The sequence below is a fragment of the Heterodontus francisci genome, chromosome 46 (genome assembly GCF_036365525.1).
Source record: "Heterodontus francisci isolate sHetFra1 chromosome 46, sHetFra1.hap1, whole genome shotgun sequence".
NCBI classification, from domain to species: Eukaryota; Metazoa; Chordata; class Chondrichthyes; order Heterodontiformes; family Heterodontidae; genus Heterodontus; species Heterodontus francisci.
The window spans coordinates 18,441,142-18,465,184 of record NC_090416.1 but is presented as its reverse complement, the minus strand read 5'-3'; the positions used below and the strand labels follow the sequence as shown (position 1 = coordinate 18,465,184).

The 24,043-nt window shown below is 49.3% G+C and overlaps 1 protein-coding gene across 1 annotated transcript in view; it reads right to left on the bottom strand.

Annotated features, from left to right (window-relative positions):
• ints3 (integrator complex subunit 3) overlaps window positions 1-24,043 on the bottom strand; it is a 213,079-nt gene that overhangs the window by 49,463 nt on the left and 139,573 nt on the right. The window contains exons 5-12 of the mRNA XM_068022811.1: window positions 20,469-20,553; window positions 16,662-16,728; window positions 13,263-13,407; window positions 11,760-11,889; window positions 8,492-8,589; window positions 5,279-5,470; window positions 2,055-2,142; window positions 1,176-1,255 (exon numbers count right to left, since the gene is read on the bottom strand). Coding sequence (XP_067878912.1) covers window positions 1,176-1,255; window positions 2,055-2,142; window positions 5,279-5,470; window positions 8,492-8,589; window positions 11,760-11,889; window positions 13,263-13,407; window positions 16,662-16,728; window positions 20,469-20,553 — 885 coding nt within the window. The remainder of the gene's footprint in view (window positions 1-1,175; window positions 1,256-2,054; window positions 2,143-5,278; window positions 5,471-8,491; window positions 8,590-11,759; window positions 11,890-13,262; window positions 13,408-16,661; window positions 16,729-20,468; window positions 20,554-24,043) is intronic.

Genomic DNA, 24,043 nt, shown 5'->3' with positions numbered 1-24,043 from the left:
CATTTGTTGCCCATCCCCAATTACAACAATCAATGATAATTTCACAACACCATTACTGAGACTAGCTTTCAATTACGGATTTTTGTTCATTAATTGAATTTAAATTCCACCAGCTGCCGTGGTGGGAATTGAACCGGTGTCCCCAGGGCATCCTGCCTGGGCCTCTGGATAGCTAGCCCAGCGACATTACCACTATGCCACTGACTCTCCTTGAGCGGAAACCTAAAAAGGTGGGGGGGGGGGGAAAAAACTTTTCGAAACGGTGAAATTTTCGCCGCAATCTGTGCCCTGATCATCAGGGCCTAGTCCAAAACGTTCATATACCTGTCCGTGCTCGTAGTGGAAACTCTACCCAACGATCTCTAAGCTATGTGAAGTCACAGGCTCAGAGTTAAACGTGCAAAGTCTATTTTCCAAATGATCACTTGAATATGTAGCTTCAGTCTCGTCAGAATGTGAACTGTCCAGGTCTCATCAATGCAGAAGATTTCATTGTCTTTTTTTGCAGTTAGAGGGCAGTCTGTTTTGTGATTAACTCAATTACCGGTAAGTAAATAAGACACAAATAGCAGACTTCAGTTAACATTTTATCCAGACCGGCTAAACAATTACAGACTAGAGAACAGAACTCATGGCCTGCGTCTCTTTCTGTCCTCTCCCAAAAATGTAGACAAATGCTGAGGTGTTGCTCTCCCTCCTGTACCTTCCCCGCCACCTTCCATTCATCATTTATGATCATACACGGAGTATTGAGGGCCGACTGCACAGTGGGAGGTCACCACAGACAAGCCTGATACTGATGTATGAATGTGCACCCGACATTAGGAGAGTCACTGAACAGTAAGAATCAGGAACCGTGACAAATTTTCAGGGGGTGGGGGATGTGTGGTGTAGAGAAATCAGAAAAGAGAGAGAAGACTGAAAGAACAAGCAGAGGCATGGGGTCAAAGTGAGGAGGAGAGAACACAAAGAAACAACAGGTCAAAGAGAATGGACACACATTAATGCCACCTGGCCACACCCTCTGGCATTTGTCATGTACATAGTTTGCCACTTTTAATTATGTTTCTGTTTTTAGGCGCGAGTCAGGGATACAAACTCAAGCCAAAAAATCCCACACTTGAGTGTTGTAGTGTTGGCAGATCTGGTTAATGGAAAGTGTGGGCAGCACTCACCCGACAGATGAAGTCTAGCAGAGTGGCAGTAATTGCTGGATGAGGCTTCATGGAATGATGCATTACAAGAATAGCTGGCTCTGAAATGAGAAGAAAGGTGATCAAATCAGAAAATTCAATGGTTCAAACAAAACTTTGCTGTACCTGTCCTGGGAGTGTTTGATGAGGACAGTGTAGAGGGAGCTTTACTCTGTATCTAACCCCTTTTTTTTGATGGGGACAGTGTAAAGGGAGCTTTACTCTATATCTAACCTTGTGCTATACCTGTCCTGGGAGTGTTTGATGGGGACAGTGTAGAGGGAGCTTTACTCTATATCTAACCTTGTGCTATACCTGTCCTGGGAAAGTTTGATGGGGACAGTGTAGAGGGAGCTTTACTCTATATCTAACCTTGTGCTATACCTGTCCTGGGAGTGTTTGATGAGGACAGTGTAGAGGGAGCTTTACTCTGTATCTAACCCCTTTTTTTTGATGGGGACAGTGTAGAGGGAGCTTTACTCTATATCTAACCTTGTGCTATACCTGTCCTGGGAATGTTTGATGGGGACAGTGTAGAGAGGGCTGCACTCTGTAATGAGCCAAGTGTTGGGTCAGGCTCACTGGAAACACTTAACAGCCCTAGTCACCCTTCTCAGTGCAAACATCAGCCTATTCAGCCAACAGGTGCATGGAAAACAGGATCAGACCCGGCTGTGATGACCTTATTAGTCAAATAGCCTGCCGATTTTCACTGTTTCGGCTCTACAGATGACAAATAGTGCTCGGGCTGGATCCTGGAGTATAGATGGAGCCCATGGCAATGTCCCCCAGGAACAGCCAGCACCTTTAGGACAGGTGTGAAGAAAAGGAGTGAAGATGACAAATGCATGGGTCCCTTACCTATGTTCATGATGCTGTCTTTTTCTGGATTGAAGAAAAGCCAGTCGTAAAACAAGGCAAGCTTGGCATTTGAAGCAGCAACATTGGACTGAAATGAAAGAGAGGGCAGAAAAAAAAAAGATTCAGTGAGAAAGCTACTTACACTGCGTGCAAATCATGCAACTTGGCAGCAAGTGTCAACTTGGTCCAGTCCTGTCAGGACCTCCCTTCTCAATCAGGGAGTTTTGGGGTCAAGCCCCGCTCAAGTATATAAGCTGGGTTGGCACGTCATGTGTGGTATTGAGGGAACGCGACACTGCTGGAGGCGTCGCCGTTTGGTGGACTTAAAAGATCGCATGACAGTACTTGAGGAACAGCAGCGGAGATCTCCTGGCCAACATTTATCCCTCAATCAACATCAGAACAAATCATCTGGTCATTTATCAGACTGCTGCTTCAGGGACCCTGCTGTGTGTAAAGTGGCTGCCACATTTGCCCACAGCTCTGAGTGAGCTGTTCTCTTTGCCCCACTCTCCTGCCCTTTCCCTAAACCCATTAAAACTGTTTCTTCTATTGAATATTTATCCATTGCCCTTTTAGAAGCAGTTACGGATTCTGTTTCTGCCACTGTATGTGGTCAGGTCATCTGCATCCAGACAAGCCTCTGGGTGACCATTTGAAATTAAAGCCCTCATATTGATAACCAGAAATCATGTTGCCCTGGTTAATGTGATCACAACCCTTCCATTAGGTCTATTCTTAACCCTTCATTGCTTTAACGAAAAGAGCCTCAATTTCTCCAATCTCCTTATAAGCAACATCTCTCGTCCTTGGAATCATTTGAGAATAAATTAAACTGAAAAATAAATTACTGCGGCTGCCAGCACCAAAATATCTGGCGATGAATTTTACTGAGTTTTAAAGCTGTTGAAATTAATAGCTTTGAAAATAAATTTATTCATTCGTGGAACGTGGGTGTTGCTGGCAAGGCCAACATTCGATTAGTGCACTGTGTCAGAGCACTCAAACCTGGCAGAATAACCAAGCACCAAATTGATGCCCAACTCTCCCCTTCAATGAGGCAGACTCAGATGAAGGGGCTGATTCTCTCTGACTTTCACCACTTCATAGAACCATGGAGCGCACAAGGAGGCCATTTGGCCCATCGTGCCAGCACCAGTTCCTAGAGCAATCGAATTAGTCTCACATCCCTTGCTCTTTTCCCATAGCCCTGCTAACTTTCCCCTTCAGAGTATATATTCGATGCTGTGTCGAAAAGTTACCATCGAACGTTTCCCCTTAAATGCTCCTGTGCTATTCGGACTCCATGTCCTAACTCTCACCGAGTCCCAACCACCGATCGTCTCGTGCTCACTGACCCACATCAGCTCCCAGTCCAGCAACAGCCCGATTTTAAAATTCTCATCCTCGTTTTCAAATGCCCTCTCTCTTCCCTACACCTGCCTCAGAACTCACCGAGATATTTGCATTTCATCCAATTGTGGCCTCTTGGGAAACCCCGATTCCCATCTCTCCAACATCAGCGGCCCATGCCTTCTGCTGCCTGGGCCCCAAGTTCTGGAATTCCCTTCCTAAACCTCTCTGCCTCCCTCTCCTCCTTTTAAGTCATTTCTTAAAATCTACCTCTTTGACTGAGCTTTTGGTCACCTGCCCCAATATCTCCTTATGTGGCTAAGTGTCAAGTTTTGTTTAATAATGTTCCTGTGATGCCCCTTGGGATGATTTATTACGTTTGCAAACACAATCTCTTGTTCAACCACTTCATGTGGTAATGAGTTCCACATTCTCACCACGCTCTGGTTAAAGAGGTTCCTTCTCAATTCCCTATGGGATTTATTAGTGACTATCTCATATTTATGTGTAAGTAAGCTCAGAACATCGATTTTTGAAAAGATGGCATTTTTTTTTTCGAGCCAATGTGGGGAAACATACCATGAAATAAACAATTCCCTAAACAAGCGCCACTCTGAATATCAATAAGCATTTTCAGGCCTCAAACACGCTCGCCCACTCATACAGCACTTCGCACTGTGCAATTAAACACAGCTGGAATAATAAGTTAGCTTCAGCGTCAACAGCAAAAAGTTTTTCATTAGTAGCAGGGTTTATGATCAAAGTCTGCGTTGACCGCAGGTTGGAAACTGTCCATGAGCAGAAACTCACCCTGGTCACATCATTTCATAATTTATAGGTTCACACTGTACTGAATTGTGAGCCGAGGCAAATTCTTTTCCCGCCTCTGGATTCTGCGTTCAAGAAAGCGAGGCTCACATTTCAACAGCTCTTCCATAACTGCGGCACGTCCCAGAGCACTTTACAGCCAATGAGGTACTGTCGAAGCGTGTTCACTGCTGTAACGCACAGCAAGCTCCCATAAACAGCAACGCCATAATGACTTCTTGGTGATAGTGGATGAGGGACAAATATTGGCCCCAGGAGAACCCATCCCCCACCTCGTTCTTCTTTGAAGTAGCGGCCATGGGATCTTACATCCACCCAAGAGGGCAGACGGAGCCTCTGTTTAACGTCTCATCCGAAAGACGGTAATTATTCTGCTCCGAGTTAACTGATCACAGCTGGGCTGGGAGCAATGAATGCCAGGAGTTGGCCGAGCAGCCATGACCTACAGAGGGAGAATAAAATCAACCAAGGTTGCTGCTTCTCAATATAAAAGTGACCCTTTGCCGGAAAGAGCAGGTATGGACGCAAGAACATAAATAGGGGCAGGAGTAGGCCATTCAGCCCCTCAAGACTGCCCCATCATTCAATAAGATCATGGCTGCTCTGTCCCAGGCCTCAACTCCTCTTTCGGGCCTGCAGGTTGTGGGTTCAAGTCCCACTCCAGAGACTTCAACACAAAATCCAGGCTGACACACACAGTGCCACATGAGGGAGCGTTGCACTGTCGGAGGTGCTGTCTATCAGATGAGACGTAAAAGATCCCACGGCCACCATTCCGAAGAGAAGCAGTTCTTCCAGGCGTCCCAGGCCAATATTTATCCCTCAATCAACATCAATAATACTGCTAAAATAGTCATTACCACATTGTTTTTTGTGGGATTTTGCTGTGCTTCTTAAATTTCGACAGTAACCACACTTCAAAATAAGCAATTAATTTGGTTAAAGCGCTTTGGGATGTCCTGAGGTCAAAGGTGAGAGAAATGCCACTCCCACTCCTGCTACTGTTTTCTGATTCCGCTTCACCCAGTGTTTAGGGTACTCACGGTGCACGTGGTTAGTAACCAGCCTATGATGGCCCACCGGGGCAGGATGTCCGAACTCAGCACCTCGTTGGATGGATGAACAACTCCACAGATGTATCGGATGAGGTCGCAGCGCAGCGACTGGCTGTCGGGGGTTGAGAGGTACTGCCGCTGAAACCAGTCCTGGTACCGTTTCTGCTGCCCAAATCGAACCTACAGTTAAACGTAAAGATGGCTTGAGAAATTGGTGCCAAGCCCATCCGAGTAGAGACAGCGGAAAGGAGATCCAACAGAGGTTTAAGAAAAAATGAGAAAGGTCTTCATAGGAATAGGATTCATCCTCTGGTTGGGGAGTCAGTGATGAGGGCTCAGCTAATTAAAAATTTAAGATGGTCACCGTGGGTGCAGGAGATGGAGAACTTTCCTCACATGGAGAACTGAGAGAGAAGGCAACGCTCTGACAGACAGAATGCAGAGAACTCAAAGAGCGAAGTGGATCACTATTTGCATTACATTGGATTTACAGCACTGAAGCAGTCCATTTGGCCCAACTGGTCCACACCAGCACTTCTGCTGCACATAAGCCTCCTCCCCCCACCTCTTCATCTCAACCTTCAATTGCTTCCTCCCTCATGTGCTTATCCAGCTTATCTCTAAATGCATCTCTGCTATTCACCTCAATCACTTCCTGTGGTTGCAAGCTCCACATTCTCACCACTCTCTGGGTGAAGAGGTTTCTCCTGAATTCCCCACTGGACCTATTACTATCCATCGACGGAGAGCACCGGGACGAGCTTGGGATTGATAAGCGAAGTGAATGGGGCAGTGGGATGAGTGAGATATACACAGGTATACCGGGAGGGACCAAGGCAGTAGGATTAGTTTGGGATTGATACAGTGCTACGGGGGAGAGCGCAGGGCAGTGGGATTAGTTTGGGATTGACACAGGGCTATGGGGAGAGAGTGGGACAGCGGGATTAATCCAGCAAAGACACAATAGGCTGAATAGCCTCCGTCTATGCTGAAGGTTCTCGCTCTATAGCTTCAGTTACCATTTGAAAAGAAGCAGGGAATTCATCCTTCAAACTTCACCACTGCAGAGAGGGGAACTGCTGAAGCACCTCTTTACTGTTCAGGGATCTTGCTATGCTGGCTGTTGGCTGCTTTGTTTGTCTACCTAACAGCGACTGCCCTTCAACAAGAACAACTTGCACATCTAAAGCACCCTAAACACAGTAAAAATGTGCCAAGGTGCTTCACAGGAGCTCAAAATCTAACAAAATTTAAGCCATATAGGAGATAAAGACGGGTGACCAAAGGCCCAGTCAAAAGAGGTAGGTTTGAGCAGGGAATTTCAGAGCTCCCTGACCAGGCAGCTGAAGACACAGCCGCCAATGGTGGAACAAATGAAAATCGGGAATACACAAGAGGCCAGGATTGGAGGAGTGCAGAGATCTCGGAGGGTTGTAGGGCCGGAGGAGGTTACAGAGTTGGGGAAGTGGTGGGGGAGGGTGGAAGGTCAAGGCTACAGAGGGATTTGAACATGACCACCAATGGTGGGTGAAGGGAGTTGGGGCAAGGGGTGGCGGCTGATGCACAAAAGCAAAACAAGGCGCTTCAGAAATGCTTTGGTCTTTTTTCCTTGGATAATTTGGATCTACTTCAAAATTTCTTCACGTACACAGCACTCTTTAATGTGCATTGTAACATCCCAGCTGTGCTGCAAGCTTGCAAAATCCCAGCTGACAAGGCAGCAGTTCTGAGTACGGAGCCTGCCAGTGCGAGCAGTGCACCCAAAGCTGTCGTGTCTCATTATTCAACTTACAGCGATGGTGCCCCAGCAGGGTAAAGGCACCATCCTACTTAAAGGGTTCAATTAAGAGAATAGGTTGCATAGACAAGGCTGGTATTCCCTTGAGTATAGGAGACTGAGGGGTGATCTGATCGAGGCTTTGGAGTGGAGTCAGGGGAGTGGAAATCTGGAACTCACTCCCCCAAAAAGCTGTTGAGGTTTGGGGGGTGTGGGGGAGGCCGGGTCAGTCTGAAATGTCAAAATTGAGACTGAAAGATTATTATTGGTTATGGAACCAAGGTGGGTAGATGGAGTTAAGATACAGGTCAACCCTGATCTAATTTAATGGCAGGATAGCCTTGAGGGGCTGAATGGTCCCATCCTGTTCAGAGTGATACTAGGCCACAAAGACCATAAAAAATGCAGGTTCTCTCTGTGCTGAATTTACTGTTCTCAGCTAGGATAGTACCTGGAGCTTCCAGTGGACTCAACACTGGGGGCAAGGGTGGGATCAAGGGGCAAATCAGCCAAGGCTCCCCTTCACCTAGATACCTCACCCCAACATGTGAACCAAGGGCAGCCAGTGAAAACCTACCCAGCGAGAAGTAGAACATACTAAAAAGCTTGGGCTTTCTCAACAGAGACACAGTACAAAAGCAAGGAAGTTCGGTTAAACCTTTATCAAAAGACAGACGATCTGGTCATTGGTGCTGACGGGGGACTTCAGTTATGTGGCAAGACTGGAGAAGCTGGTATCGTTCTCAGAACAGAGGTGCTCATGGGGTGATTTAATCAAGCTGTTCAAAAATTGAGAAATGTTTTGATAGACTAAATAAAGAAAAACAGCTTCCAGTGGCAGAAAGGTCACTAACCAGAAGGCACAACTCAAAAAGGTTCCTTCGACAGCACCTTCCAAACCCACGACCTCTGCCATCTAGAAGGACGAGGTCAGCAGATGCATGGGAACACCACCATCTGCAAGTTCCCACCCAAGTCACACACCATCCTGACTTGGAACTATATCGCCGTTCCTTCACTGTCGCTGGGTCAAAATCCTGGAACTCCCTTCCTAACAGCACTGTGGGTATACCTACCCCAAAAGTACTGCAGCGGTTCAAGAAGGCAGCTCACCACCACCTTCTCAAGGGCAACTAGGGCATTAAATGCTGGCCTGGCCAGCAATGCCCACATACCACAAACAAATAAAGAAAATTTACAACGATCTGGAATGCACAGCCTGAAAGGGCGGTGGAAGCAGATTCATTAAGAACTTTCAAAAGGGAACTGGATAAATACTTGAAGTGGAGAAATTCGCAGAGGTGTGGGGAAAGAGCGGGGGAGTGGGACTAATTGGATAGCGCTTTCAAAGAGCTGGCACAGCATGGATGGGCCGAATAGCTGCATGGTTCTATGATCTGAAGATACTGAAGACGACAGCTTACCCTGGACGTCATAAACAGCAGCTTGGTCTCCATGTCCGGTGTCAAGCGACATGCCAGGAACTTTCTAGAAGTTCGGGTCTGTAGAAGTTGTAGAATACCTGCGGGAGAGAGAGAAAAAAAAAATGAAACCGTCAACACTATTTTGGAGCAGGGAATCATAGCTGGCCCTGTTGCCAGAGTCGACCATAGCACCCGAATATCGGGTCCATCAGCTCCCTATGCCACACCCGGGTACGGTGGTGTCGTGGTTATGCGACTGGACTAATAGCCCAGAGAACAGGAGCTTGAATCCCACGACAGCATTTTCAGCATTTGAATTGAATTCAGTTCTTAAAGAAAAATCGCAAACTCTGCCCTCAGTAAAAGCGACCATGAAGTGGTCGGATTGTAGTTAAAAACCCAACTGGTTCGCCAAGGTCCTTATAGGGAAGGAATACTGCTGTCCTTACTGGACCGATACGTGACTCCAGGTCCCGCACACCAATGCCGTTTACTCTTTACTGCCCTCCGAAGTGGGCCGGGCAAGTCACTCAGTTGTAGAAAACGACTGAATCCACCAGTACTGTACCCCAGTGTTATGATTAGATTAGATTAGAGATACAGCACTGAAACAGGCCCTTCGGCCCACCGAGTCTGTGCCGACCATCAACCACCCACTCATACTAATCCTACACGAATCCCATATTCCTACCAAACATCCCACCTGTCCTTCTATTTCCCTACCACCTACCTATACTAGGGGCAATTTATAATGGCCAATTTACCTACCAACCTGCAAGTCTTTTGGCTTGTGGGAGGAAACCGGAGCACCCGGAGAAAACCCACGCAGACACAGGGAGAACTTGCAAACTCCACACAGGCAGTACCCAGAATCGAACCCGGGTCCCTGGAGCTGTGAGGCTGTAGTGCTAACCACTGCGCCACTGTGCCGCCCCTGTACACAGTCTGTACACTGACAGACCTGTCCCCACCAGTACTGTACCCCAGTGATATACAGTGACAGACCTGTCCCCACCAGTACTGTACCCCAGTGTTATACAGTGACAGACCTGTCCCCACCAGTACTGTACCCCAGTGATATACAGTGACAGACCTGTCCCCACCAGTACTGTACCCCAGTGTTATAGTGACAGACCTGTCCCCACCAGTACTGTACCCCAGTGTTATACAGTGACAGACCTGTCCCCACCAGTACTGTACCCCAGTGATATACAGTGACAGACCTGTCCCCACCAGTACTGTACCCCAGTGATATACAGTGACAGACCTGTCCCCACCAGTACTGTACCCCAGTGATATACAGTGACAGACCTGTCCCCACCAGTACTGTACCCCAGTGTTATACAGTGACAGACCTGTCCCCACCAGTACTGTACCCCAGTGATATACAGTGACAGACCTGTCCCCACCAGTACTGTACCCGTGATATACAGTGACAGACCTGTCCCCACCAGTACTGTACCCCAGTGTTATACAGTGACAGACCTGTCCCCACCAGTACTGTACCCCAGTGTTATACAGTGACAGACCTGTCCCCACCAGTACTGTACCCCAGTGATATACAGTGACAGACCTGTCCCCACCAGTACTGTACCCCAGTGTTATACAGTGACAGACCTGTCCCCACCAGTACTGTACCCGTGTTACAGACTGACAGACCTGTCCCCACCAGTACTGTACCCCAGTGTTATACAGTGACAGACCTGTCCCCACCAGTACTGTACCCCAGTGTTACAGACTGACAGACCTGTCCCCACCAGTACTGTACCCCAGTGATATACAGTGACAGACCTGTCGCCACCAGTACAATACCCCAATGTTATACAGTGACAGACCTGTCGCCACCAGTACTGTACCCCAGTGATATACAGTGACAGACCTGTCCCCACCAGTACTGTACCTCTGTTATACAGACAGACCTGTCCCCACCAGTACTGTATCCCAGTGTTATACACTGACAGAACTGTCCCCACCAGTACTGTACCCCAGTGTTATACAGTGACAGACCTGTCCCCACCAGTACTGTACCCCAGTGTTATACAGTGACAGACCTGTCCCCACCAGCACTGTATCCCAGTGTTATACAGTGACAGACCTGTCCCCACCAGTACTGTATCCCAGTGTTATACACTGACAGACCTGTCCCCACCAGTACTGTACCCCAGTGTTATACAGTGACAGACTTGCCCCCACCAGTACTGTACCCCAGTGTTATAGTGACAGACCTTTCCCCACCAGTACTGTACCCCAGTGTTATAAAGTGACAGACCTGTCCCCACCAGTACTGTAACCCCAGTGTTATCCAGTGACAGACCTGTCCCCACCAGTACTGTACCCCAGTGATATAGTGACAGATCTGTCCCCACCAGTACTGTATCGCAGTATTAACAGTGAGAGACCTGTCCCCACCAGTACTGTATCCCAGAGTTATACAGTGACAGACCTGTCCCCACCCGTACTGTACCCCAGTGTTACACAGTGACAGACCTGTCCCCACCAGTACTGTATCCCAGTATTAACAGTGACAGACCTGTCCCCACCAGTACTGTACCAGTGTTATACAGTGACAGACCTGTCCCCACCAGTACTGTACCCGAGTGTTACACAGAGAGAACTGTCCCCACCAGTACTGTATCCCAGTATTAACAGTGACAGACCTGTCCCCACCAGTACTGTACCAGTGTTATACAGTGACAGACCTGTCCCCACCAGTACTGTACCAGTGTTATACAGTGACAGACCTGTCCCCACCAGTACTGTATCCCAGTGTTATACAGTGACAGACCTGTCCCCAGCAGTACTGTACCCGAGTGTTACACAGTGACAGACCTGTCCCCACCAGTACTGTACCACAGTGTTACACAGTGACAGACCTGTCCCCACCAGTACTGTACCCCAGTTATAACAGTGAGAGACCTGTCCCCACCTGTACTGTATCCCAGTTATAACAGTGAGAGACCTGTCCCCACCTGTACTGTACCCCAGAGTTATAAAGCTGAAAATACTTTCTCCAGGAATGACCCAATTGCAAGGACAGGATGTAGAATTTCATGGCTGGACGTTTTTCCTCAGTGTAAAGGGGCAGTGTGTAAATCACACATGGGCACAGCGCAGTTCTCCGATATCCTGTGAGGGTGTGCATGCAGTTATGAACCGAAAGCCGATTATCGGGCTTAACTATCCTGGAATTTTTATAGCTCAGAAACGGAAGCTTAAACACGTAACTGTTCCCCACAGACTTTGCGATGTCAGTCAGGTTCAACCTTACCTGTGAACTGTGCGCTGAGAGCCTGAGGATTATGCAGAATGTCCCTCCATAACTTCTCAAATTCTGGTATCCTAGCAACGTTCTGAAGTAGTCGAACAAGGTCTCGGCCAATCATTGTACAGTCCATGAACTGGAAAGAGAATGCAATTACCAATCGGACACTTTGAAGAATGAGTATCTCAGAAACTCTGTCTGACATTCAGGGTCTGACATTCAAGATATTTCGTCTGTACAGTCCCAGGGCACAAGGTAGCTTGACATAATTACTGACGGTTCCGAGTAACTCGCTCAAGCGTTTACACATCAACCAGCCCATCACACAATGTGGTATCATGTTTCGCAGAGGGACAGAGGCAGATACACACACGAGCACAGAGAGAGACGGACAGACACACACACACACACACAGAGGCGGAGAGAAAGAGAGGGACACACTAACACAGGCGGAGACACATGCACATAGGCAGAGAGGGAGGCGCACACACAGGCAGAGAGAGGGGGACACGCACGCAGGCAGAGGCAGGGAGAGGGACACACACGCAGGCAGAGGCAGAGAGAGGGGGACACGCACGCAGGCAGAGGCAGAGAGAGGGGGACACGCACACACAGGCAGAGGCAGAGAGAGGGGGATACGCACGCAGGCAGAGGCAAGAGAGAGGGGGACACGCACGCAGGCAGAGGCAGAGAGAGGGGGACACGCACGCAGGCAGAGAGAGGGGGACACGCACGCAGGCAGAGAGAGGGGGACACGCACGCAGGCAGAGAGAGGGGGACACGCACGCAGGCAGAGGCAAAGAGAGAGGGACACGCACGCAGGCAGAGGCAGAGAGAGGGGGACACGCACGCAGGCAGAGGCAGAGAGAGGGGGACACGCACGCAGGCAGAGGCAGAGAGAGGGGGACACGCACGCAGGCAGAGGCAGAGAGAGAGGGACACGCACGCAGGCAGAGGCAGAGAGAGAGGGACACGCACGCAGGCAGAGGCAGAGAGAGAGGGACACGCACGCAGGCAGGGAGGCAGAGACACACACATACAGGCAGAAACATTCTTTCCGATGCACACCTACACACACAGCTCTCCGTGTGTTCACTCAGCCCGGGGCAGGGCTGTTACAACAGGCCTCAGTATTCCGACCAGATGGGGAATGGGTGAGATGGGAAGATCATTAGAGAAAAAAAAGCAGTCAATCCAAGTTCAGAGCCCTCAACCCTCCCAGTGACCCACAACTCCACTGGAAACTGCTGGCAAGTGGGCATAGGGCAAGGATGGGCGATGCCTTCTATGTGCGAATAGCCATTCATCCATCACCATCTGGTGTGCATACTTGTGGCTCCGTGACATGGCAAGTCAGGCGGTGGGGGAGGAGGAAAAGTGCACGAGTGTGTGTAAACCCACGGAAAGACGACAGGGATTCAGAAACACGGAACTTAATCGAGGAGCAGCACTGCCGCCCCGGGTGAGAGCACCTTCAAAAATCCCTCTCCGGCTACTTTTATCCCTCACCTTTTCCCGGAGTAGCGTCATGCAGAAGTCCACCTCCTTCTGTCGGAGCGTCTGGAGCTGTGGGGTGCCATGGTGGTCCACAATCAGCCGCAGGTACGTGTAAATGATCATGGCGATCAACATGTTGCTCTTCAACACCCACTCCCTGCAAGGAAGGTGCAGCTTCAGGCAGCTAGCCACGTACAGCAGAACTACGGTCCCACCCTCCCAGAGCCCAGGCCAAAAAACCTTTCCTTTACAGAGAGAGCTGTTCAGCCAATGAAATGCTCTGCCACAGAGATCACAGTGCTCGAGGCAGAGATCATTTAAGAGAGAGAGAGGTGGATCGACGTGTGAAAGGACACAGAACGGGAACACGCCACTCGGCCCAAGTGGGTCTATGCTGCACACGATCTTCCTTCCCCACCACCCCCCTAACCTTACTTCATCTCACCGACATCAACATGAGTTATGTGGAGAGACTCGTGAAGCTGCGGTTGTTCTCCTCAGAGCATCGAAAGTTATGGGGAGATTCAATGGAGGTGTTCAAAACTGAGAGGGACTTTGCAAGAGTAAATAAGGAGAAGCTGTTTCCAGTAACCAGAGGACACAGATTGAAGGTGATTGGAAGAAGAACCAGAGGAAACACTTTTTTAAAAATCAATGATCTAGAATTCACCGCCTGAAAGGGCAGTAGAAAAGTGGCCACTTTATAACAGCAAATCCAATAAATAATTCAAGTGAAAAAAAATTGCAGGGCTTATGGGGCAAGAGCAGGGGGAGTGGGGACTAATTGGACAGCTCTTTCAAAAAGGGCTAGCACGGGCACGATGGGCCGAATGGCTGCCCCCTGTGTCAGAAGGCTCTATGACGACTCTGGTAAGTCCTTCTCTGAACCCGCCTCCCTCAGTCCCTGATACCCCCCCAAGAGCCCACCCCGTAAACACTTGCTCCCTCTTGTCAGCACAAGAAATCCTCACATCGTTTGCTACCTATTTATTCCCAGGACAGGGGGTGACGGGAAGGGCCTTTGTCCACCTCAGGACTTCCCACACTACTTTACAGTCAACAAAGTACTTCTGAAAGGTGGATACTGTTGTAATGTAGGAAAGTTTGAAATTGTATCAACATTCAAGCTTAGATTGGCTAAGTGGGTGAAGGCAAAAGGGATATGGGAACAGTGCAGTTAAATGTGATCTGGATTATTTACTCCGCCAACACAGACTGGTCGAGCTGAATGGCCTGTTTTGGCGTTGGAAATTTGATAAATTCTCCCCTCCCCCTCAAATCCGAACCCGGCAGCACTGCTGCATCACGTAATAGGTTTTAATATATTCAGTCTGCCTTGGTTATAAAGGACAAGTATGTTTTGCAGACCATTAACAGTCAGCAATGGCCTCCGCGAGGCAGGTTACAACGACTGAAGTGCCTGAAAGCAAAATAAATCAATGCTGCAGTCCCAGCCGCGCTCTCTCCTAATAGCTCCTGACACCTTCCCCAACACTAATTTCACTGTGAAATTTCAGCGCAGCCCTCAAAGTGTCACAGCGATCAGAAGCAATTACTGTGCAAAACAGTAATTATAAAACAGGGAGCCAGATCGGAAAGAAAAGCACTCCCAAGCAACCTACACAACAACACAGGAGTCTGATTCTCCCTGCTCTCTCTCGCCAGCGTTTCCTGCCCACCTCTCTTTCACCGACACCAGCATCATCACTTTCCCCCAAATTACCTCTTGCTCCAGATACTCCTCTGATGTGCTAACTCTTCCCCCACCACCCCCACACCAAGCCCAATTCTACTCAACTCAAGACTCGCTGCTGCATCTGCTGATCTCATTTTGCCTTCACCGGAATCTACCTACCTCCTACCCTCCCTCACACTCTACCTCCCCCTTTTCACCTCCCGATCTACGGGTTTTTCAACCCATGCGTCACAGGATCCGTTGTGTATTTATCTCCTTGTCTCTCCTGCTCCGCTGGTGCTCTGGACTGTGGACAGTTATCCCCGCACAGAGATCTCAATTTTTAACAAGTCCAGTCTGATGCTTAAGACATGACAGGACAGAAAAATGGTATCTGCCGACAGCTGACCCTGCCTTCACTCATCCAAATCATAGATTCATGAAAAGTTTAAGGCACAGAAAGAGGCCACTTGGCCCATCATCAAAAAATGATCCACCCAATCTAATCCCACCTTCCAGCATTTGGTCTGTAGCCCTGCAGATTACGGCACTTGAGGTGCATATTCAGACTCCTTCTGAATGAGTTGAGGGTTTCTGCCTCACCTACCCTTTCAGGCGGTGAGTCCCAGACTCCCACCATCCTCAGTGAAAAAGTTTTTCCTCATCTCCCCTCTAATTTTTCTACCAATCACTTTAAATCTATGTCCCCCTCGTCACTGACCTCTCAGTTAAGGTGAACAGACCCTTCACCTCCACTCTATCCAGGCCCCTCAAAATTCTGTACATTTCAATCAGATCTCTCCTCAGCCTTCTCTGTTCCAAGGAGAACAACCCCAGCCTATCCAATCTTTCCTCATAGCTGCATTTTTCCAGTCCTGGCAACATCCTCGTAAATCTCCTTTGTACCCTCTCTAGTGCAATTACATCCTTTCTGTAATGAGGTGACCAGAACTGCACACAGTACTCAAGTCGTGGCCTAACCAATGAGTTATACAGTTCCAGCATAACCTCCCTGCTCTTGTATTCCATACCTCGGCTAATAAAGGAAAGGATTCCATATGCCTTCTTAACCACCTCATCAACCTGTCCTGCTACCTTCAGGGATCTGTGGACATTCACTCCAAGGTCCCTCACTTCCTCTACACTTCTCAGTATTTTTCCATTAATTGTGTATTCCTTTGCCTTGTTTGACCTCCCCAAATGCATCACTTCACACTTCTCCAAGTTGAATTCCATTTGCCACTTTTCTGCCCATCTGATCAGTCCATCAATATCTTCCTGCAGCATACAGCTATCCTCCTCGCTATCTACCACACGGCCAATCTTTGTGTCGTCTGCAAACTTCTTGATCATGCCCCCTACCTTTACATTCAAATCGCACAGGGTTAGATACAGTTAAGCTCCCTCTGCACTGTCCCAAAAAAAACCCAAATGGAACACTGAGTTTATTGAAACAGAGTACAGAATATCGCAGTTGGGAGTACTATGCAGTTTGGGCTCCAAGACTAAGGGAGGGAGAGAGTTCCAGCCTTCTATTGCCCTCCCATAAGAAATAGGAACAGAGACGGTCATTCGCCCGATTGAACTGGCTTTTCTGCTTTCCCTCCGAAGTGACCTAGCTGTAATTTTAAGATTATTCCTTCTTTCTTGATTCCCACCAGATGAGTATCACTATAATCTCTTCACTATGCGCGATGGTTAACTGCTGTTCATCAGACCTCTCTGCTCACTAGTACCTTTGCTCCACTAGGATTTCAAGGACACTTTCTGCCAGCCAGATATTCTTTGCAGTCACATCTCCTCCTGCAGAGAAAGAGAGAACGAGAGAGATTACAATCCCAATTTTAGTCACTCTGCTGTTGAATGAGTTTAACAGAGGAGCGCTGCTCACTTTAAGTTCTTTGTAGAATCTTAACAGCACAGAACAACATTCGGCCCATCGTGTCTGTGCCGGCTCTCTGAAAGAGCTATCCGTTTCGTCCCACTACCTCAGCTCTTTCCCCACAGCCCTGCAATTTTTTCCCCCGTCAAGTATTGATCCAACTCCCTTTTGAAAGTCACGATTGAATCTGTTACTGCTACCCATTCCAGATTATAACTCGCTTCTTCTCATTTCCCCCTTTGGTTCTTTTGCCAATGATCTCAAATCTGCGTACTCTAGTTACCTCCTGTCAGTGGAAACAGTTTCTATCGACTTTGTCAAAACCCTTCTGAATTTTGAACACCGCCCCAATTTATAGTGAAACCTTTTGATCTACAAGGGAGTAAAGAGTTATGGGGGGCAGGCAGGAAAATGGAGTTAAGGCCTCAATCAGATCAGCCCTGATCTTATTGAATGGCGAAGCAGGCTCAAGGAGCCGAATGGCCTACTCCTATTTCTTAAGTTATGTTCTTTAGTACAATCTACCTATTCAGTAACATCAATTAACTAGCCACAAAGCAGTTCAATCGTAATCTGCACACTGATCAGATCTCTCTGGTTTGATCATAAAAACAGTCCTCCAAGCACAACTGCAGGAAAGTTCATTTTTCTGTAGCCTGTGCACCTCATCTCAGACTGGGCTTACAAGGTGCAAAGGCATCTCCACTGCATTCGTCAATCACAGACTCTTCGAACGCACGGGAACTGCAGCCACACACAACACAAGCTCATGATATGCAAGTTTTATAACTACGATGAAGACCTACATTAATACAAGCACCTTTAAACAGAGAAACGTCCCAACGGGCTTCACACTGGGACAGATTAGGAAATGGGTGCACAAACCCTTTGTCTTAAGGAAGGTCCTGAAAGAGGGGGAGGGAGGGAGGGAGGGAAGAAAAAGAGACATAGAGGAGGGGTTTAGGGAGGGGGATCGCAGTCAGTGGAATGGAGAGTTTATAGGGCCTGCAAGAGGTTACACAGATAAGAAAGAGGAAGGCATTGGAAGGATTTAAACAGAAGTTCAAGAACCTTAAAATTTGGGGGACTGTGAGCCAATATCGGTCCATAAGGACCGGAGCGATGGGCGAACAGGATTTGGTGCGGGATAGGAAGTCAGCAGCAGAGCTTTGGAGGAGTTGGAAGCTTGCAGGGGGTGGAAGGCCGGCTGGGAGAACGTTGAACAGTTTAGTTGGGAGGTGACAAAGGCAGAGATGAAGAGTTTCAGCATCAGATGGGCTGGGGAAGGAGTTGTTCGGAAAGTAGAGGATGTGGGGCTCAAAGGACCAGCATTAAGGTAAAATAGGACACAGGATTAAGAACAGTCTAGTTCAGCCAGAGATGGTGGCCAGGGAGGGGGGATGGAGCTGGTGGCAAAGATAGAGATTTGTGGTAGAGCCCAAAAACAATGGCTTTGATCTACCCAATAGCGGTTTATTCAAGTAGTGACAGGACAGAAGCAATGACAGCACGAAGCAACAGAAGGGTTGAGAGGGGTAGCGGAGAGGTAGAGCGGGATGTCATCAGTGTGCTCAGTGTATGTCGACTTTGAGGGCAAGCATGTGGGGGAGGCAGGAATGGAGTTATTGTCTCTAAATTCCTCCCCTCTAGATCTTCCAGCACAACACGCTACTGCTGGTCCCAAGGCAGGCTTTACTCCAAGGACCGCAACATAGCTGCTCCGCGACTCACCACAAAATGAGTCAGAACAAGCTGTTGCTGCCACTGGGCTGCCCCTGCTGCATGTGCCACAAAGCAGCAGGGGACAAGACATGCCCACGATCTGCCAAAGTGACGGGTTCCTGATCTCACAAGGAGGCTAAGATGGGCAGAGGAGGACACACTTTCTCATGAGGGAGAAAAGCTGGAAAAAGATAAAGATGAGGAGGAAAAGTTAATCCAGGCCATTCTTGGGAATTGTTTCATGGGAATCAAACACAGGGCGGGGCGAGACCCAATGTTAGAGACAAGATTTGATACTTTGTGGGTAAAGGCACTACCTGGTTATAGGAGTGACAGAGCCGAGAAATGACCTTGATTCAGTTCACAGCCAGAGTTCCTGCTCCAGTGCACCAATCAATTGCCTCTGCTGGGAAGTATCTGAATGTTGACTGAGGTCAAAGTCAGGCTAGGCACTAATGACCACTGCAGTTGAATGCCTTCCCAACAATTATCGCCCTGGCTCACACGGGGAGAAGAGCCATTCCAGAATCGAAAACCAGACCCAGCAGGGAGTCGGTGGCCGTGGAGTCGAGAACCAGACCCAGCAGGGAGTCGGTGGCCGTGGAGTCGAGAACCAGACCCAGCAGGGAGTCGAGAACCAGACCCAGCAGGGAGTCGAGAACCAGACCCAGCAGGGAGTCGAGAACCAGACCCAGCAGGGAGTCGAGAACCAGACCCAGCAGGGAGTCGAGAACCAGACCCAGCAGGGAGTCGAGAACCAGACCCAGCAGGGAGTCGAGAACCAGACCCAGCAGGGAGTCGAGAACCAGACCCAGCAGGGAGTCGAGAACCAGACCCAGCAGGGAGTCGAGAACCAGACCCAGCAGGGAGTCGAGAACCAGACCCAGCAGGGAGTCGAGAACCAGACCCAGCAGGGAGTCGAGAACCAGACCCAGCAGGGAGTCGAGAACCAGACCCAGCAGGGAGTCGAGAACCAGACCCAGCAGGGAGTCGAGAACCAGACCCAGCAGGGAGTCGAGAACCAGACCCAGCAGGGAGTCGAGAACCAGACCCAGCAGGGAGTCGAGAACCAGACCCAGCAGGGAGTCGAGAACCAGACCCAGCAGGGAGTCGGTGGCCGTGGAATTGAGAACCAGACCCAGCAGTGATTCGAGAACCAGACCCAGCAGGGAGTCAGTGGCCGTGGAGTCAAGAACCAGACCCAGCAGGGAGTCAGTGGCCGTGGAGTGAAGAACCAGACCCAGCAGGGAGTCAGTGGCCATGGAGTCGAGAACCAGACCCAGCAGTGATTCGAGAACCAGGCCCAGCAGTGATTCAAGAACCAGACCCAGCAGGGAGTCAGTGGCCGTGGAGTTGAGAACCAGACCCAGCAGGGAGTCGGTGGCCATGGAGTCGAGAACCAGACCCAGCAGGGAGTCGGTGGCCATGGAGTCGAGAACCAGACCCAGCAGGGAGTCGGTGGCCATGGAGTCGAGAACCAGACCCAGCAGTGATTCGAGAACCAGACCCAGCAGGGAGTCAGTGGCCATGGAGTCGAGAACCAGACCCAACTGGGAGTCAGTGGCCATGGAGTCGAGAACCAGACCCAGCAGGGAGTCAGTGGCCATGGAGTCGAGAACCAGACCCAGCAGTGATTCGAGAACCAGACCCAGCAGGGAGTCGGTGGCTGTGGAGTCGAGAACCAGACCCAGCAGGGAGTCAGTGGCCGTTGAACCAAATCCAATAAAGTCAACTCTTCAAGAGAAAAGGCAGAAATAGAATTCTGGAAGGAAAAAGGCAGAAAAAAAATCAAGGAGCTTTCATGGGCAGGAATGAGTTGTGGGTCACGCCCCATCTCCACTTGCATCTCGCTGCAAAGCTCAGAAAGAGAGTTAACCGAGATCCCGAATGAAACCCACCAGCCCTTCCCCCCACGTGAACAGCTTGAACAGATACTCACCAGCAATTTGTTTCATTAATGTCATGCACACCCCATCTGCTCCCAGAACCGCATTCTTCACTATCTCTCGCACCAACCACACCAACTGAGGGCAAAGAAGAAATTGGATTTCAACAACTCTTTCAAAGAGATTTAAAAAAAACTGCATGTTCTCACTTCAAATGAGTTCTGTCTCTCAGCTTATTCAGGAAACTGGGTACAATGTGCTGCAGGAAAAACCTAACACGTTTAATCCACTAAGCTTAATGCTTTGAGACACCATTCGGCCATAATGCCCATCTCCATCAACAGACCTGTCCCCACCAGTACTGTACCCCAGCGATATATAGTGACAGACCTGTCCCCACCAGTACTGTACCCCAGCGATATATAGTGACAGACCTGTCCCCACCAGTACTGTACCCCAGCGATATATAGTGACAGACGTGTCCCCACCAGTACTGTACCCCAGCGATATATAGTGACAGACCTGTCCCCACCAGTACAGTACCCCAGTATTATACAGTGACAGACCTGTCCCCACCAGTACTGTACCACAGTATTATTCAGTGACAGACCTGTCCCCACCAGTACTGTACCACAGTATTATTCAGTGACAGACCTGTCCCCACCAGTACTGTACCCCAGCGTTACACAGTGACAGAGCTGTCCCCACCAGTACTGTACCCCAGTATTATACAGTGACAGACCTGTCCCCACCAGTACTGTACCCCAGTGTTAGTGACAGAGCTGTCCCCACCAGTACTGTACACCAGCATTATACAGTGACAGACCTGTCCCCACCAGTACTGTACCCCAGTGTTAGTGACAGAGCTGTCCCCACCAGTACTGTACCCCAGCATTATACAGTGACAGACCTGTCCCCACCAGTACTGTACCCCAGTGTTATACAGTGACAGACCTGTCCCCACCAGAACTGTACCCCAGTGTTAGACAGCGACAGACCTGTCTCCACCAGTACAGTACCCCAGTGATACATAGTGACAGACCTGTCTCCACCAGTACAGTACCCCAGTGTTATACAGACAGACCTGTCCCCACCAGTACTGTACCACAGTGTTATACAGTGACAGACCTGTCCCCAACAATACTGTACCCCAGTGTTTTACAGTGACAGACCTGTCCCCACCAGTACTGTATCCCAGTGTTATACAGTGACAGACCTGTCCCCACCAGCACTGTACCCCAGTGTTATACAGTGACAGACCTGTCCCCACCAGTACAGTACCAGTGTTATACAGCGACAGATCTGTCCCCAACAGTACTGTACCCCAGTGATATATAGTGACAGACCTGTTCCCACCAGTACTGTACCCCAGTTATATATAGTGACAGACCTGTCCCCACCAGTACAGTACCCCAGAGTTATACAGTGATAGACCTGCCCCCACCAGTACTGAACCAGAGTGTTATACAGTGACAGACCTGTCCCCACCAGTACTGTACCGCACTGTTAAATAGTGACAGACCTGTCCCCACCAGTACAATACCCCAGTGTTTTACAGTGACAGACCTGTCCCCACCAGTACTGTACCCCAGTGTTACAGTGACAGACCTGTCCCCACCAGTACTGTACCCCAGTGTTATACAGCGACAGACCTGTCCCCACCAGTACTGTACCCCATTGTTATACAATGACAGACCTACCCCAGTGTTATACAGAGACTGACCTGTCCCCACCATTACTGCACCCCATTGTGATACAATGACAGACCTACCCCAGTGTTATACAGCGACAGACCTGTCCCCACCAGTACAGTACCCCAGTGATACATAGTGACAGACCTGTCCCCACCAGTACAGTACCCCAGTGTTATACAGTGACAGACCTGTCCCCAACAGTACTGTACCCCAGTGTTTTACAGTGACAGACCTGTCCCCAACAGTACTGTACCCCAGTGTTATAGAGCGACAGACCTGTCCCCAACAGTACTGTACCCCAGTGATATATAGTGACAGACCTGTCCCCACCAGTACTGTACCCCAGTGATATATAGTGAGAGACCTGTCCCCACCAGTACTATACCCCAGTGATATATAGTGACAGACCTGTCCCCAACAGTACTGTACCCCAGTGTTTTACAGTGACAGACTTGTCCCCAACAGTACTGTACCCCAGTGTTTTACAGTGACAGACTTGTCCCCAACAGTACTGTACCCCAGTGTTTTACAGTGACAGACCTGTCCCCACCAGTACTGTACCCCAGTGTTATACAGCGACAGACCTGTCCCCATCAGTACTGTACCACAGTATTATACAGTGACAGACCTGTCCCCACCAGTACTGTTGACTAGTGTGAAACAGTGACAGACCTGTCCCCACCAGTACGGTACCCCATTGTTACACAATGACAGACCGACCCCAGTGTGAAACAGTGACAGACCTGTCCCCACCACAACTGTACCCCATTGTTATACAATAACAGACCTACCCCAGTGTTATACAGTGACAGACCTGTCCCCACCAGTACTTTACCCCAGTATTATACAGTGACAGACCTGTACCCACCAGTACTGTAACCGAGTGCGATACAGCGACAGACCTGACCCCACCAGAACTGTACCCCAGTGTTATACAGCAACAGACCTGTCCCCACCAGCACTGTACCCAAGTGTAATACAGACAGACCTGTCCCCACCAGTACTGTACCCCAGTGTTATACAGTGACAGACCTGTCCCCAACAGTACTGTACCCCAGTGATATATAGTGACAGACCTGTCCCCACCAGTACTGTACCCCAGTGTTATACAGCGACAGACCAGTCCCAACCAGTACAGTACCACAGTGTTATACAGCGACAGATCTGTCCCCAACAGTACTGTACCCCAGTGATATATAGTGACAGACCTGTTCCCACCAGTACTGTACCCCAGTTATATATAGTGACAGACCTGTCCCCACCAGTACAGTACCCCAGAGTTATACAGTGATAGACCTGCCCCCACCAGTACTGAACCAGAGTGTTATACAGTGACAGACCTGTCCCCACCAGTACTGTACCGCACTGTTAAATAGTGACAGACCTGTCCCCACCAGTACTATACCCCAGTGTTTTGCAGTGACAGACCTGTCCCCACCAGTACTGTACCCCAGTGTTATACAGCGACAGACCTGTCCCCATCAGTACTGTCCCACAGTATTATACAGTGACAGACCTGTCCCCACCAGTACTGTTGACTAGTGTGAAACGGTGACAGACCTGTCCCCACCAGTACGTTACCCCATTGTTAGACAAAGACAGACCTACCCCAGTGTTATACAGTGACAGACCTGTCCCCACCAGTACTGTACCCCATTGTTATACAATGACAGACCTACCCCAGTGTTATACAGAGACTGACCTGTCCCCATTACTGTACCCCATTGTGATACAATGACAGACCTACCCCAGTGTTATACAGTGACAGACCTGTCCCCACCAGTACTTTACCGCAGTATTAAACAGTGACAGACCTGTCCCCACCAGTACTGTAACCGAGTGTTATACAGCAACAGAACTGTCCCCACCAGCACTGTACCCAAGTGTAATACAGACAGACCTGTCCTCACCAGTACTGTACCCGAGTGATATAC